This window comes from Mustela lutreola, chromosome 3 (assembly GCF_030435805.1).
Source record: "Mustela lutreola isolate mMusLut2 chromosome 3, mMusLut2.pri, whole genome shotgun sequence".
Taxonomy (NCBI): Eukaryota; Metazoa; Chordata; class Mammalia; order Carnivora; family Mustelidae; genus Mustela; species Mustela lutreola.
In genome coordinates, this window is record NC_081292.1 from 19,473,791 (window position 1) to 19,488,547 (window position 14,757).

At 37.5% G+C, this 14,757-nt stretch overlaps 1 protein-coding gene across 2 annotated transcripts in view; it reads right to left on the reverse strand.

Moving 5' to 3' along the window:
- Positions 1–14,757, reverse strand: part of COL14A1 (collagen type XIV alpha 1 chain) — a 219,022-nt gene that overhangs the window by 131,588 nt on the left and 72,677 nt on the right. For both annotated transcript variants that reach the window (XM_059165716.1, XM_059165717.1), the window contains exons 10-14: positions 9,984–10,135; positions 8,698–8,827; positions 7,803–7,948; positions 5,108–5,237; positions 3,045–3,184 (exon numbers count right to left, since the gene is read on the reverse strand). In XM_059165716.1, the coding sequence (XP_059021699.1) occupies positions 3,045–3,184; positions 5,108–5,237; positions 7,803–7,948; positions 8,698–8,827; positions 9,984–10,135 (698 nt within the window). The remainder of the gene's footprint in view (positions 1–3,044; positions 3,185–5,107; positions 5,238–7,802; positions 7,949–8,697; positions 8,828–9,983; positions 10,136–14,757) is intronic.

The window sequence follows — 14,757 nt, forward strand, 5'->3', positions numbered from 1 at the left end:
CTGGACATAAAACTATCAGCTGGAATGAATAGTTATGCCTTGACCTCTGTCTCAAATCTGTGACAATGGAATTTCGTGAGGATATCAAACATACACAAAGCAGATTAAATTCAAACTTTCTTAGGTACACCAAGAGACAAGAAGGGGAAAAGTGTGTATATACACACACATATATATGTATATAAGCATGTATCTTTTCAGCATACATATGTTGAAATATATATAAATATATATGTTGAAAAGATCTATTTTATTAAAGCATTAGTTGACTTTGAACAGACCATATTTTATGCATTACCTACTGATTATTTTATTCCATTGAGTGTAAAGTTCAAGATGTCATCTATTTTCATTAGTTATATTATGTTTTAGACTGAGTTCTGGAACTGATTTTGTTGGTAGTACTTTTAAGATGTAGGAGAAGAACTTGAGAAAATGATAACAAATGGCCATGATCTCATGGTTATATAACTCTTTTTGAAAAATTTTCAAACAGTCTGGCCTAAAAGCTTAATTTCAACCTAATTCTGGGAGGGATAAAGAAAGAGTCCTTAATGAGGAACAAGGGACTGGGCTCCGCTCTGGGCTCTCTCGTTGAGTCATAGCTGTCGGGAACTGGACTTGCGTCTGAGTCTAAAAATGGTCCTTTCATTTATAAAACTCAAAGGGGAGAACTTCAGTTTTCCATCCTGCTTGCACATTTCCCCAAACCCTCTCCCAGCACATGCTCTCTGAGATGGCCCTGTCCTTAGCAGACGAGTCATGTTTTCAGCATGTTTTCTCGAAGGAGGGCGTAAGGGGCTCTCTGTAAACCCTGGTTGAAGGGAAGCACTCAACACATGTTGCCACCATCATCATCATCACCATCATTATTTGGTTGTCTTTCATTTTTCCTCCTTGGTCTCCAAGCAGTTGGGAGAGAGAGATAATACAGAAAAGACAAAAAGGATAAAGAGGACATGAAGGAGGGAATTGGGAGGAACAGGAAGGAAAGCAGAGAAAAACAAATTGAGTCCAAAACAAAAGCTTATGGTCAATTGCATGTTACATACTAAGTAAATTTTGGTTGGGACATTTTGAGGTTCATTCCAGAATGTTTTGGAAGTTTCCTAAAAACCTAACTGTAGCATGACCTATAAGTAAAAGCTTTATTAATACAAGTTAAAGCAAAATATAGTAGGACTACTCACCCTTAAAATCATATATTCCAAAATTAGGCAAATTAATACCACACTTAAACAAAAGACATTTGTCTAGCAACATTTAGTCTCAATTGCATGGTTAAAAATTAAGAAGAACACACACACACACACACACACACACACACACACACACACACACCCCAGTCAAATTGGAAATGCTACAAAACCACATATTGTTTATGCATTTTACTAAAATAAAATTTTCTCAGATTTTCATTTATAGACCATTTTCTCATGTTTTAAATTCAGTTTTACCAAATACAGTTTTCTAATTTCCCAGCATAATACAAATTAGAAAGAGCAAGTACCAAAGGCATCTCCAAAACTGAAAAACACTACAAAAACCCACATGTGCTTCTTAACAAATGGATTAGTTTGGGATCATTCTTATAACGGCAAATAACCTAAAATACCATAAGAGACCACAACAGTATAACAGTTATCTGAGAAAATTTGGCAAAACTGAATTTAAAACACAAGAAAATAGTATGTTCTTTCTCCTTTTTGTCTTATATGTAAACAATGAATCTTGGAACACTACATCAAAAACTAATGATGTATTGTATGGTGACTAACTTAACACAATAAAAATTTTTAAAAAAGAGAGAGAGACCACAACAGTTATAATTTTTTAAATAGAATGTTAAGTACATTTCTTGTGCTGATCATTTTACAATATATACAAATATCAAATATTAGCAAATGTGCAGTATTGTGCATTCATTATCTAATGTCCCTTGTGAGGCAGTTCTCTGCAAAATACTGCTTGGATTTAATTGTAGGAAACAGTTTGTCTCTGCAAATGAAAATAGTTTCTTCATCTGGTCAGAAAATAGAAGTGATGTAATCCAACATATTTCCCTCTTGGTCTTAACTTCTTGGATCAAGTTGAGGAAAAATAATACTAACTTTGCTATCTATCCTGCTAAAATATATTCCCAAGGAAGGACTTTGTGAAGAAATGACTATTTGTGAAGAATTTATTACTGACTGAGTATAAGATAGTGTATCTTCCTAAGTTCTATTAAGTTCTGTTATTTGGAAATACTTGTCTACACAAAACTTGAATTATTCAGTTTTGTATTTAACTCACCTAAGTCATTTAACTATCTGAAAGATGGGAGATGACTCAAAAGCAGAGGGATGAGGAGGATTACACAGACATTATTTCTAGTTTACAACATCTAGGAAGAGACCTACTTCCCCACCTCCTTGCCCTGGGGCAGACTATCTATTCCAAAGATGGCCGCGTCAACATATATCTCCCATCTCTCCTGCCTCCCACCATAAGTGGGACCTGTGTCCCTCATGTCGAATCCAAGTGGGGACTTGTGCGTGTGGCAGAGGTGGTATTCTGTGACTTCTCTTAGTAACGAAAAGCGACACAGCTCTCTCTTTTAGCTCTCTCTTTCTCTCTGTCTCTTTGGACACATGTCTGGGGACTCCTGAGCCAGCACATAGAAAGTCTAGCTCCCTTAAACCTGCCATGCCTGAGGGATCTTGTGAAGACTTTAGTCAGAGACACAGAGAGCTGCTCTGGCTCCCAGCCTATCCAGTCTTCGCAGACCAGGCACGAGACATCTGAATGAATGTTCAGCGGTCGTTGTGATGACATCAGCATCAACCACGATCTGACTATGATCTCATAAGGGACCCCAAGCCAGGAGTATAGATCCAAGTAGTTGACACAGTTTCTGACAGAGACTGTGAGGGAAAATAAGAAATTTGTATTCTTTTAAGCCACTATGGTTTTGGGTTGATAGGTTATGCAGGCATAAAAAGTTAATACACACCCAGCCCCCCAAATAAACAAACAAACAAACATTATGATCCTCAACCTACCTCATTAATTTCAGTGCCATCTGCATTGTTATACATAATTCGATAACCACTGATCTTTCTTGACGTTGGGTCCCAGGCTAACCGAGCACTGTTAGAGCCAACATTGGAGATTCTCAGGTTTCTTGGTGGACTTAAAGGCACTTTGCAGTAAGTGGAAGAGAAAATAATTAAAATGTTAAATCACATACACCTTTAAAAGCCCCCCCCCTGAAAAACACCCCAGCATCTTTGATTCTTAAATAACTTACATATGAAAAATTTTACCCCGATAATAACTTACAACAAAGAAAATTAACAAATTAACAAGGAAAAAAAAAACTTTCCTCGTATGGAATGAATAGTATTAATAAGGTATACATGCTTAGAAAGAAGTAAGATTTAGGTACATTTTCTGTGTCTTTCTTCTCCAATCAATGCTATTATTGTAGCTTGCTATAAGGGCAAAAGATTTATACGATCTGAAGAGAAACCAGAGTATTATAGCTTGCTATAGATAAGAAAACTAACAGATCAAAAACCAGGGCACCTGAAATTAAATCTTAGCTACTTCATTCAACTGCCGTTTGATGCTGGCAAAGTTACTCTACTGCTCCCCTCCACAGTTTCCCATGTGTAAAGGCGAGTTTGATGGCCTCTGTCCTCTCTGCTTGGGTATCTACTAAGCCTTTCCGACTTGACCTGTCCAGAACTGAACTACTGACTCTGCCTGCCACTTCTTCCATTCTTCTCTCTCAATCTCCTCTTCTGAAAAAATTGGAAACTCCATTCTTCCTATTGCTCAGGCCCAAAACTCTTGAGCCATCCAACATTCAGGTTTCTGAACTTATGTCACTTTCCCACTGAGCCTGTCCAGGATCACCGTCTGGTGATCTAGAATCTTCCACCCAATGCTCCCGAACTGCCGTCTCTGGTTTATTTCTTATATTGTGCTTTTATCGATCTACTGTCTCTCTCCCTTTATATATTGTAGTTTCAGAGGATTAGGGGTTAATTCTGTTCCTGGCTTTATTCCCAATATAGCAAGTTCTCAATACATATTTGTTGACTCAATGAGCAGGAGTCCTGCCCTGTGTAAATCCCGCTGGATTTGTGGGTCTAAGTAAAAATGAACATTTTGCTGTCGCTTTAAAAATGTGTAAAGAGACACTGATATTTCTGCAGATTCTTGACTATCAGTTCCATAGCTCTCTGTACTTCCTCAAGAGCCTTCTCCTGATTTAACAGATTAAAATTCATCAATAATTTTTGAGAGTTTCACGAGCTTTTAGAGGTTTATAGTAAAACCAACTGTTCAGGTTTATCACATGCTCTATGAGTCTGAGATGTTCTGGAACTGATTATTATAACTCAGGTATCTCGTTAAACCCTTACATAGACTGTAAGGAGAGTATAATATCCCCGTTATATAGGTCATAAAACTGAGGTAACTCGGTCAAGGTCACAGTTAGTAGGAAGAGAAGAGCAGTTAGAGTTTAACCCAGGCAATCAGCCAGTTGATTCACAGCCTGTGATTAGTGCTGAGAGAGCCAGCAAAGCAAAAACCTAGAAGACAAACCGTGACAGTCATCAGCATTGCCACAAACTATGATGCTTCCTCGCCCAATTAGTGAAAAGCAAAAATTAGTGAAAAGACTAATTCTTTTCACTCATTCAATATATATTGACTATTTGGCAATAAAGAGCCTATAGACTTTAGTGACTCTCTTACTATTTGAGGAGCTAGAGAGAACATACAGGAGAGAGAAAGGCCGTATAATTGAGTGTGGTGTACACTTTGCTCCACATTTGTTGAAGCAGCATGGTATAAGGTCTAGCTTCCTTACAGCATAAAATTCCAGTCCCGGCAACAGGTACCCAGAGACATCATTTTTTTTAGGACCACTCCCTCCTTTTTTTAATCAACTAGTACAATTCCTGCCACTGAATAAAATACACATTTTCTTAAGTTACAATGAGCTCTTAAGAGGTTTCAACCTAAGCCAGCATTTCCAATTTAGAATCCTAACATTTATTTGGGCTTTTTTTTTTCTCTAGCATTTCCTCTGAATGACTGAGCTGCTCACGTGTGGTTTCTTGGCCTGAAACAGGATCGCTGGCCTCTTCTCCAAACATGGCATAAACTGTAACTGTGTACTCCGTATTGGGCAACAACCCACTCAATTCAATATCAGTGTGGGTGTCTCCAATCTTCATCTGAAAAGAACACATGTTATCAGATCATTAGCCAATGGGCACCATGAGTGGTACAACTGAGTTTGCTCAGAGTACAACTGAGCAAAGGGGAGACTTCATGGACTAAGACTTTGTCTCCTCACAACCCCTTTATTCAAACGCTTCCGCCCTGATTTTTTATTGTCTGCTGTCATCTGATATTAGGAACAGATGCCACGGAACCACACAAAACTGATCGCACCCATGCGTGCTGTTTCTACGTCTGGACGAGAAGTGATCTCTGCCAGAGTAACAGTGTCACAAATTTAGTCCTCAGGAAAGTGTGGGTGTAACTGAGCCAGAAATGTTGTCTAGAAAGAGTATAAGCTCTAGGCCAGTGAGCTCGGGACAGAGCCAAGTGGGCATCGCTCATCACTGGCTAATTCTAACCAGTGCCTTGGCTGGGTGCCCAGTTTTCACTTCGAGCCTGATTGGGCTGGACCAGTTTTGTTGCCCCATTCAACAAAAGGGCCCATGCCCTTGGACTGCAAACTCTTTCCAGGAGGCAGAAGAGATCAATCCACGTTGACAACCAATATGGCAATTTACTTTTTGATTCCGGGATGACTTTTCTGACCCCTGGAGTCAAAGAAACTAGCCAACATTCTCGCTGTGTGCTGAACACATGACAGCATGGCTTTGTTTTTGTTTGGGAAGGAAGCAAACTATCTCCAGAGCCAGTCTCCAGTCACACAACGGCCAATGCCATTGTCAAATTAGAAATTTTAATTTTGAAGTATTTTCATCTATATAAAATAAATGTAGAGAAAAGAATGTGATTCACCCTGACACATCCATCACTCAAACTTAATAAATATGAAAATGTTGTCATGTTGACTTCCAATCTTATTTTTAAAGGAGCTAATATATTCAAATCAACAGAAGTTCTTTCTCATTCTTTCTGTTCACTATCTCTACACAAATGATGCAGTCTATCTTCCTGATCCAATGTTTTACTTCTCCTACTTCTATCTGTAAATAATATACAGTTCTGTATGTTTAACGTACATGAATGGAATCCTATGACATAATTTTTTGCAACTTTTTTTCTATCAATATTATGTTTCGAGTTTTATCCATGTTGATGTGCAGGGATAAAGATGACATTATTAATTCCTTTTGTATTTTTTGGTATTCTTTTGTATAAATATTTGCTATTTTCCATCCCTCTCCTGATGAACATGTCAATCATTTGCAATACTGTGTTTTGAATAAATGCTTGCATCCCAAAAAGATATGCAGGAGGTTTCCTTAAAAAATTATATATATCTTCAACTTGATGATATATTTCAAATTATTCCCTAAGGTAGCTGTATCAATCTACATGCCAATTTACATACCAATTTACATGAATGATTCTGTTTCCCATATGCTCACTAATAATGCAGTTATTACTAATCTTTAAAAACTGTTTGCTAATCTACTGGGTGTGAACGAGTATTCCTTTCTTTCTTATTTTTCTCCTTCTTGGTGAGGCTGGTCATTATTTTTAGCATCATTTTTTAAGCCTCCTTTCTGCCAAAATAATTCAGATCAACATTAAATCCCAAATGAACTAAAGCTGTCTAAACCTTAGAAATAAAACACACACACATGTCACAAAAGCTCTGTTCCTGGCCCTCAGATTCACCATAGTTTTGGCCCTAAACAGTTCTGTCACCAGAAGCAATGTTAAAGACAATGTTTAGATAATAGTAAAGATTTGAGTTCTGAACTCCCTCTTGACTACTCTATCTGCCTATTCAAACACTTCCAGGTGTTACAGACATTTCCTTGTCATTCCTTGAATATCTATGTTGTAGTAATCTCTCCCTATAAATTAAAAACAAAGACTAAAATAAATCATTTGAAAGTTGAAGATCCATCATTTAAAATGGAATAAATGCAAAAAAACTCATACTAACACATTTTTCTACCTTTAAAATTAGTAAAAAAAAAAAAAAACACTTTCTAAGTCAGTGTAGCTATGGGGAAACGGCCATTCATGAATTGCATACAGCAATATAAATTATAACACATTTCTCTAGAATCATTTGCTAATACTTAGTATAAGCCTTAATAATTTGTATGCCCTCTGAGAAAAAGAAACCCCATTTCTAGGAATTTATCCTAAGAAAATAATCTGACAACCTTGCCAAGTTATATGTTAAGATTGATCACCAAAGCATATTTTACAACACATTATCTAAATGCCCCAAAACAAGAGATTAATTAAACATGACCTGGTACAAAACAACAGCATAATACTATAGCACCTTTTAAACAACCATATAAAATATTATTTAATGGTATGAAAGATCCTTACCATAAACAAAATGAAACAGAAGATGACAAAACTATTCCCATTTGTTGCATTTAAAAAATGTATTAAAAAAGACTTCAATAATATTAACAATAGCTATTTCCAGGCAGGGGGATGATAAGTGATTTCCCCTTTTACCTAAAGTGAATTTTCTAAATTTTATACCTTAAAATTTTAGAATAAAAAAAATATCCATTTTCAGGAAGTCAAAGATTCTAGAACTCTAGTGGGCAGCAGGTAGTTACCTCTTTTTCATCCCCAGCCAGACCCTCCGTGAGAGGAGCGTAGAGGATCAGGTATCCGGACGCTCCAGGCACCGCTTGCCATCTTGCCCTCAGACTGTTCTCAGTTACATCGTACAGTTCAAGGTCAGAAACCATAGGTAAGGCAACTGCAAGAGATTTTTTTTTTTTTTAATTCTCAGCCATTTATCAGCACATCTGTATGTTTCAAAGTATCTAAGTGTTACTATCTACAAAGTACACATAGTTTACTTTTCAGATAATATTCATCCTTAAATATGTTCACACAGTCTTGACAAACCCTTCTAGGAGGGCAAACATAGTGAATGTTTAAAAACAGGAGCAACGTCTTCTAGTTTCTTATACCCCGTTGCAGTGATGGGCACATTTCTCTGGAAGCCAGTTAAAACCAAGGAGACTATTCTGACCACTGTTGTATGTCCCTCCCTGAGCATTGTGTCTGCCATAAAGGAGCTGTTAAAAACAGTCACTGTGTCACTTAGTAAATGACAGAATGGATGGCTGGGTGAACAAATGAATATATACCCATCCAGCCAGTCAGAGACAGTGAAAAGACATGAATGAGTCCGTAGTTAAATTAGTTCATAATACACATTCACTAAATACTTGTTTATTAAGTGAATACATGTATTTTGCACCTTTCACCACCAAGGTTTCTCTCTCCTTATCAAAGCAGAGGTCTATAACATCCTTCTCCATATGTAGCACCTGTACACAGGACATACATACAGCAGGGACCAGCATAGAGCATCACACCCATGGCCTAGGACTCTGAGTCAGGATGCCCTCAGTACCACCTGAACAGAAATCCAGCTTAAGAAAGGTCACCTAAGCATTGTCGTACAAGGTCAGACGTGGGGTAGACTTCAATACATACGTGTGGTTTCGGTTCCCCGTAGGCCTTCACTAGCCGTGTGAGCATATATTGCGAAGACGGCTATCTGATATTCAGTTAAAGACATCAAGCCTTTCAACACCGTGGAAGACACACCTCCATCCACCACCACCTGATTAAAGAACAGTTCGAGGAATGAGACTAGGGAACACCTGATATGTAGAACTGAAACCAAAGAGCAAAATATCTCTAGCAAGAACATGCCATTCGATATTTTATTTGTGCCACATTGTCTTTTCTGCGGTGGCAATCAATTTTCCTTGAATTCCTCTGGGAAGCGATGCACCTTTTACGGAGTATATCCAAAAGTCCCTTATTAAGTCATATCTAATGGAGAGAGTATTTCCCAGGCTAATTGTTATTCCAAGCACCTCCACTTAGAATAGTTGACATGCGATATTTTTCCATGGAGCTTTGGGAAGCATTTAACAGACTTATTAGTCATGAAAAAGATAGAAGAATTGGAAGTACTCTGCCTTCTTTTTTAGTCCAGATGACTTAAATCTTCCTGCTCTACTCCTTGAACACTTAAAAAAAATGAAAAATCTTGCCATAATAAAGAAGAATATTGTGAAACATGTTGAGGTCAACCAAAGGTTAGAACATCAAAATGTTTGTACTTCAAAAAAAAAAGGGGGGGGGAGATTTCATCACATATCAACATATTCCCTGTGATTGTCAGTGTCAAAGGTAGGAAAAGGGAACGATCCAATCAATCATCTGACAACAGGCATTCTCTCCTGTGATGGCCAAACCATGAAAAAGGCCAGCCATGGATTCTTTATGATGACTTCTCAACTGCACTAATCTCCACAAATGGCCAGGAAATCCCAAACCTTGGAGGACTATATGACCACATCATTTGGAACACATAGACTTCCTTAAGACAGAAAATACAGACCACTCCCAAAGTTGAAAGAATACATGAATAGCCAAAAAGGGTTCTGGCCACATAATGCACTACTGATTCCTTCTGTTTTAGAACTTATTAATTTTAAAAAGGAAAAACATCAAAATAAGTTGTGTAAGAAATGAACACATGACCCATTTTGAGGGTTATTGGATTGAGATGGGAGGAGAAAGTATGAATGCCATAACCAGAGAGACGAGAGAACAAAGTAGACACTTGGCCAATAAATTTTCAGTCCAACAAATTTTCAATGTTTATGTGAGAATAATCTCCTTATACATACAATTCTGTCTTGTCCTCACTACTGTGGAAGACTTGAAAGAAGGAAAATAATGGTTTGAAAATACCATCTCATTACCTCCTCTGGTTTTCCGCCCCTGGCAGGGTAGTACACGACTCTGTATTTTTCCACATTTCCTGGGGCATGGGTCCAGTTAACCATAAAGCTTCTGGCAGTGACTTCAGAAGTAATCAGCTCTGTAGGCGGCCCAACAGTGGCGAGAGCTGAAGCTAAAGTATAGAAATATGTAAAGTGAACCTCTTTCCCAAAATTACTTCTCATAAAGCCTCAGATACTCCATTGGTCAGAAATGATGATTGGTTTTATGCTACTTCTAAGATTTCACCTCTAGAGAAATGGATTCAATTATTCATTCCTACATTTTTTCATTGAAACATTTAAGTGCCTATTATGTAGCGATCACTATGCCAGGTCCTGAGGATACACACTTAAATAAGGCAGTCCTTGATGCTAAGAAACTTTCTTAAAGACATTGCTATAGAAGAATTAAACAAACAAACAAACAAAACGAAACCAGAAACACAACACTGATTGAGCATGTGCACATCTACAGGTACTGTCCTGAGCTCTTGAGAAGTATTATTTTAATTCTCAGTAGTTACTGTTGTTGTCCCATTTGGTAGGTGAGAAAACTAAGGCACAATGAAGTTAAATAACTTGACCAAGTCTTACACTTAGTAAATAGTCTTACACGTAGTAGATATTAGCATTGATATTGATACTTGAGTTTTTAATATAAGAGCCTATGTTTTTAAGCACCAGGAGATGCAGTCTCTTTATGGAAGACTTCAATTCAATGAACGGCCAGTATCGAAAAGTCAAAAGAAAAGAAAAGGCAACTAACATATACTGAATGTTCACTATAAGCTAGACACTATGGAAGCACTTTATGTATGTTATTCGCATGTTAAAACAAATGAATATGTAAAAGATTTAGGAAATGTGAAGTTCAAAGTCCTTGAACTTTAGGATTTCTTATCATCTAGGGACTTATCCAAAGTAGCTTTAATAACCTTATTAATGAGGAAAAAACATAGTTACTGAACACTTAACTATGGCCAGGAACTATATTATATGCTCTATCAACAACCACAGGGAGAGATTTTTTTTTTGTTTTTTTTGGTGGGAAAAATTGGTCTCTAAAGTAGTCTCATTAAGAAGCTCAGAGAGGGGTGCCTGGGTGGCTCAGTGGGTTAAAGCCTCTGCCTTCGGCTCAGGTCATGATCCCAGGGTTCTGGGATCAAGCCCCACATCGGGCTCTCTGCTCAGCAGGGAGCCCGGTTCCTCCTCTCTCTCTGCCTACTTGTGATCTCTGTCAAATAAATAAATAAAATCTTAAAAAAAAAAAAAAAGAAGCTCAGAGAAATGTATTCAAGAAACTACTGCTTGGCTGTCCAACTTAGTCGCAAGAGATCTGGTCCAGAGAAAGAGGAATGATGGCAGAGATGGAGCCAAATAGAATCATTCCACACCCTGGATACAATAACGGCAGGAAATAAAACCAAATTCTCCAGGGAGGATTTGGATATTACTCTCTTCTCAGATCATATCCCTGTAGACCAGATATAACCTGCTGACTAATGATATCATGAGAGACAAAGGTTAAAAAATACATGATGATTGTGCTTCCAGGAAGACAGAATTGATGTGACTTTCCCCTATTATTTCTGCAAATTCTGAAAATTATGTAATAAAACAAGCATAAGAAGACACTGAAAGAAAGAACAAAGTGTATGGGTGAGGAATTGCAGGACTTAAAGAATGGTACAGTGATAAGTCCCCTGAGTTTTCCTTCTACTTCAAATGTCCTAGACATGGAGCTAAAGAATCCAGAATTTATTGACAAGATGACTGGACAGAAAAATTGGCAAGGATGTAGAACTCAACAAAGCCATCAGCCAAAGGGATCTAGCCAAATTTACAGAATATTTCATAGGACAATAGCAGAACACACACCCTTTTCAAGCACCCATAGGGCATATAGCAAGATAACCACATCCTGGGCCAGAAAGCAAACCTCAGAAAATCTGAAACAATAAAAGTCACAAATAGTGTGTTCTCTAATGACAGTGAAATCAAACTTAGAAACCAATCACAGAAAGGTAAGAGAAAAACACCCAAACACTTTGAAATGATAAACAACGACTTCTAAATAATGAAAGGGTCAAAGAAAATAAAAAATATTTTGAAATGAAATGAAAATACAACATATCAAAATTTATAGAGCAAAAAAAATTTTTGTAGAGCATAGCTAAAGCCGTGTGGAGAAAGAAAATTATAGCATTTAACTAATTACATTAGAAAAAGAGGAAACATCACAGTTCTCATGTCAACAGTCTAAAAAAAAGTATGATCAAGATAATCCGCTAAGGTCAGGAACACGGCAGGGATGTCCATTATCACCACTGCTATTCAACATCGTACTAGAGGTCCTAGCCTCAGCAATCAGACAACAAAAGGAAATTAAAGGCATCCAAATCGGCAAAGAAGAAGTCAAATTATCACTTTTCGCAGATGATATGATACTATATGTGGAAAACCCAAAAGACTCCACTCCAAAACTGCTAGAACTTATACAGGAATTCAGTAAAGTGTCAGGATATAAAATCAATGCACAGAAATCAGTTGCATTTCTCTACACCAACAGCAAGATAGAAGAAAGAGATATTAAGGAGTCAATCCCATTTACAATTGCATCCAAAACCATAAGATACCTAGGAATAAACCTAACCAAAGAGACACAGAATCTATACTCAGAAAACTATAAAGTACTCATGAAAGAAATTGAGGAAGACACAAAGAAATGGAAAAATGTTCCATGCTCCTGGATTGGAAGAATAAATATTGTGAAAATGTCTATGCTACCTAAAGCAATCTACACATTTAATGCAATTCCTATCAAAGTACCATCCATCTTTTTCAAAGAAATGGAACAAATAATGCTAAAATTTATATGGAACCAGAAAAGACCTCGAATAGCCAAAGGGATATTGAAAAAGAAAGCCAACGTTGGTGGCATCACAATTCCGGACTTCAAGCTCTATTACAAAGCTGTCATCATCAAGACAGCATGGTACTGGCACAAAAACAGACACATAGATCAATGGAACAGAATAGAGAGCCCAGAAATAGACCCTCAAATCTATGGTCAACTAATCTTCGACAAAGCAGGAAAGAATGTCCAATGGAAAAAAGACAGCCTTTTCAATAAATGGTGCTGGGAAAATTGGACAGCCACATGCAGAAAAATGAAATTGGACCATTTCCTTACACCACACACAAAAATAGACTCAAAATGGATGAAGGACCTCAATGTACGAAAGGAATCCATCAAAATCCTTGAGGAGAACACGGGCAGCAACCTCTTCGACCTCTGCCGCAGCAACATCTTCCTAGGAACAACGCAAAAGGCAAGGGAAGCAAGGGAAAAAATGAACTACTGGGATTTCATCAAGATCAAAAGCTTTTGCACAGCAAAGGAAACAGTTAACAAAATCAAAAGACAACTGACAGAATGGGAGAAGATATTTGCAAACGACATATCAGATAAAGGACTAGTGTCCAGAATCTATAAAGAACTTAGCAAACTCAACACCCAAAGAACAAATAATCCAATCAAGAAATGGGCAGAGGACATGAACAGACATTTCTGCAAAGAAGACATCCAGATGGCCAACAGACACATGAAAAAGTGCTCCATATCACTCGGCATCAGGGAAATACAAATCAAAACCACAATGAGATATCACCTCACACCAGTCAGAATGGCTAAAATCAACAAGTCAGGAAATGACAGATGCTGGCGAGGATGCGGAGAAAGGGGAACCCTCCTACACTGTTGGTGGGAATGCAAGCTGGTGCAGCCACTCTGGAAAACAGCATGGAGGTTCCTCAAAATGTTGAAAATAGAACTGCCCTATGACCCAGCAATTGCACTATTGGGTATTTACCCTAAAGATACAAATGTAGTGATCCAAAGGGGCACGTGCACCCGAATGTTTATAGCAGCAATGTCCACAATAGCCAAACTATGGAAAGAACCTAGATGTCCATCAACAGATGAATGGATCAAGAAGATGTGGTATATATACACAATGGAATACTATGCAGCCATCAAAAGAAATGAAATCTTGCCATTTGCAACAACATGGATGGAACTAGAGCGTATCATGCTTAGCGAAATAAGTCAAGCAGAGAAAGACAACTATCATATGATCTCCCTGATATGAGGAAGTGGTGATACAACATGGAGGCTTAAGTGGGTAGAAGAAGAATAAATGAAACAAGATGGGATTGGGAGGGAGACAAACCATAAGTGACTCTTAATCTCACAAAACAAACTGAGGGTTGCCGGGGGGAGGGGGTTTGGGAGAAGGGGTTGGGATTATGGACATTGGGGAGGGCATGTGATTTGGTGAGTGCTGTGAAGTGTGTAAACCTGGTGATTCACAGACCTGTACCCCTGGGGATAAAAATATATGTTTATAAAAAATTAAAAAAAAAAAATTTAAAAATTTAAAAAAAAAAAAAAAACTTAAAGTGAAAAAAAAAAAAATAAATAAAAAAAAAAAAAAGATAATCTCAAAACCAGTAAAAGAAAGAAAATAAGAAAAATAAGGGAAGAAATCAATGAAATTAAAAACAGAAGAGAAACGGAAAAATCAATGTAATCAAGAGCCAGTTCTTTGAAAAAGTTTTGTTTTGTTTTGTTTTAAAAACAAACCTCTAACAAGACTGAGAAAAAAAAAGAGAGAGAGAAGACAATACTTACCAATATCAGGGGGAAAAAAACCACAGACTATCACTACAGACCCTACAGACATCAAATGAA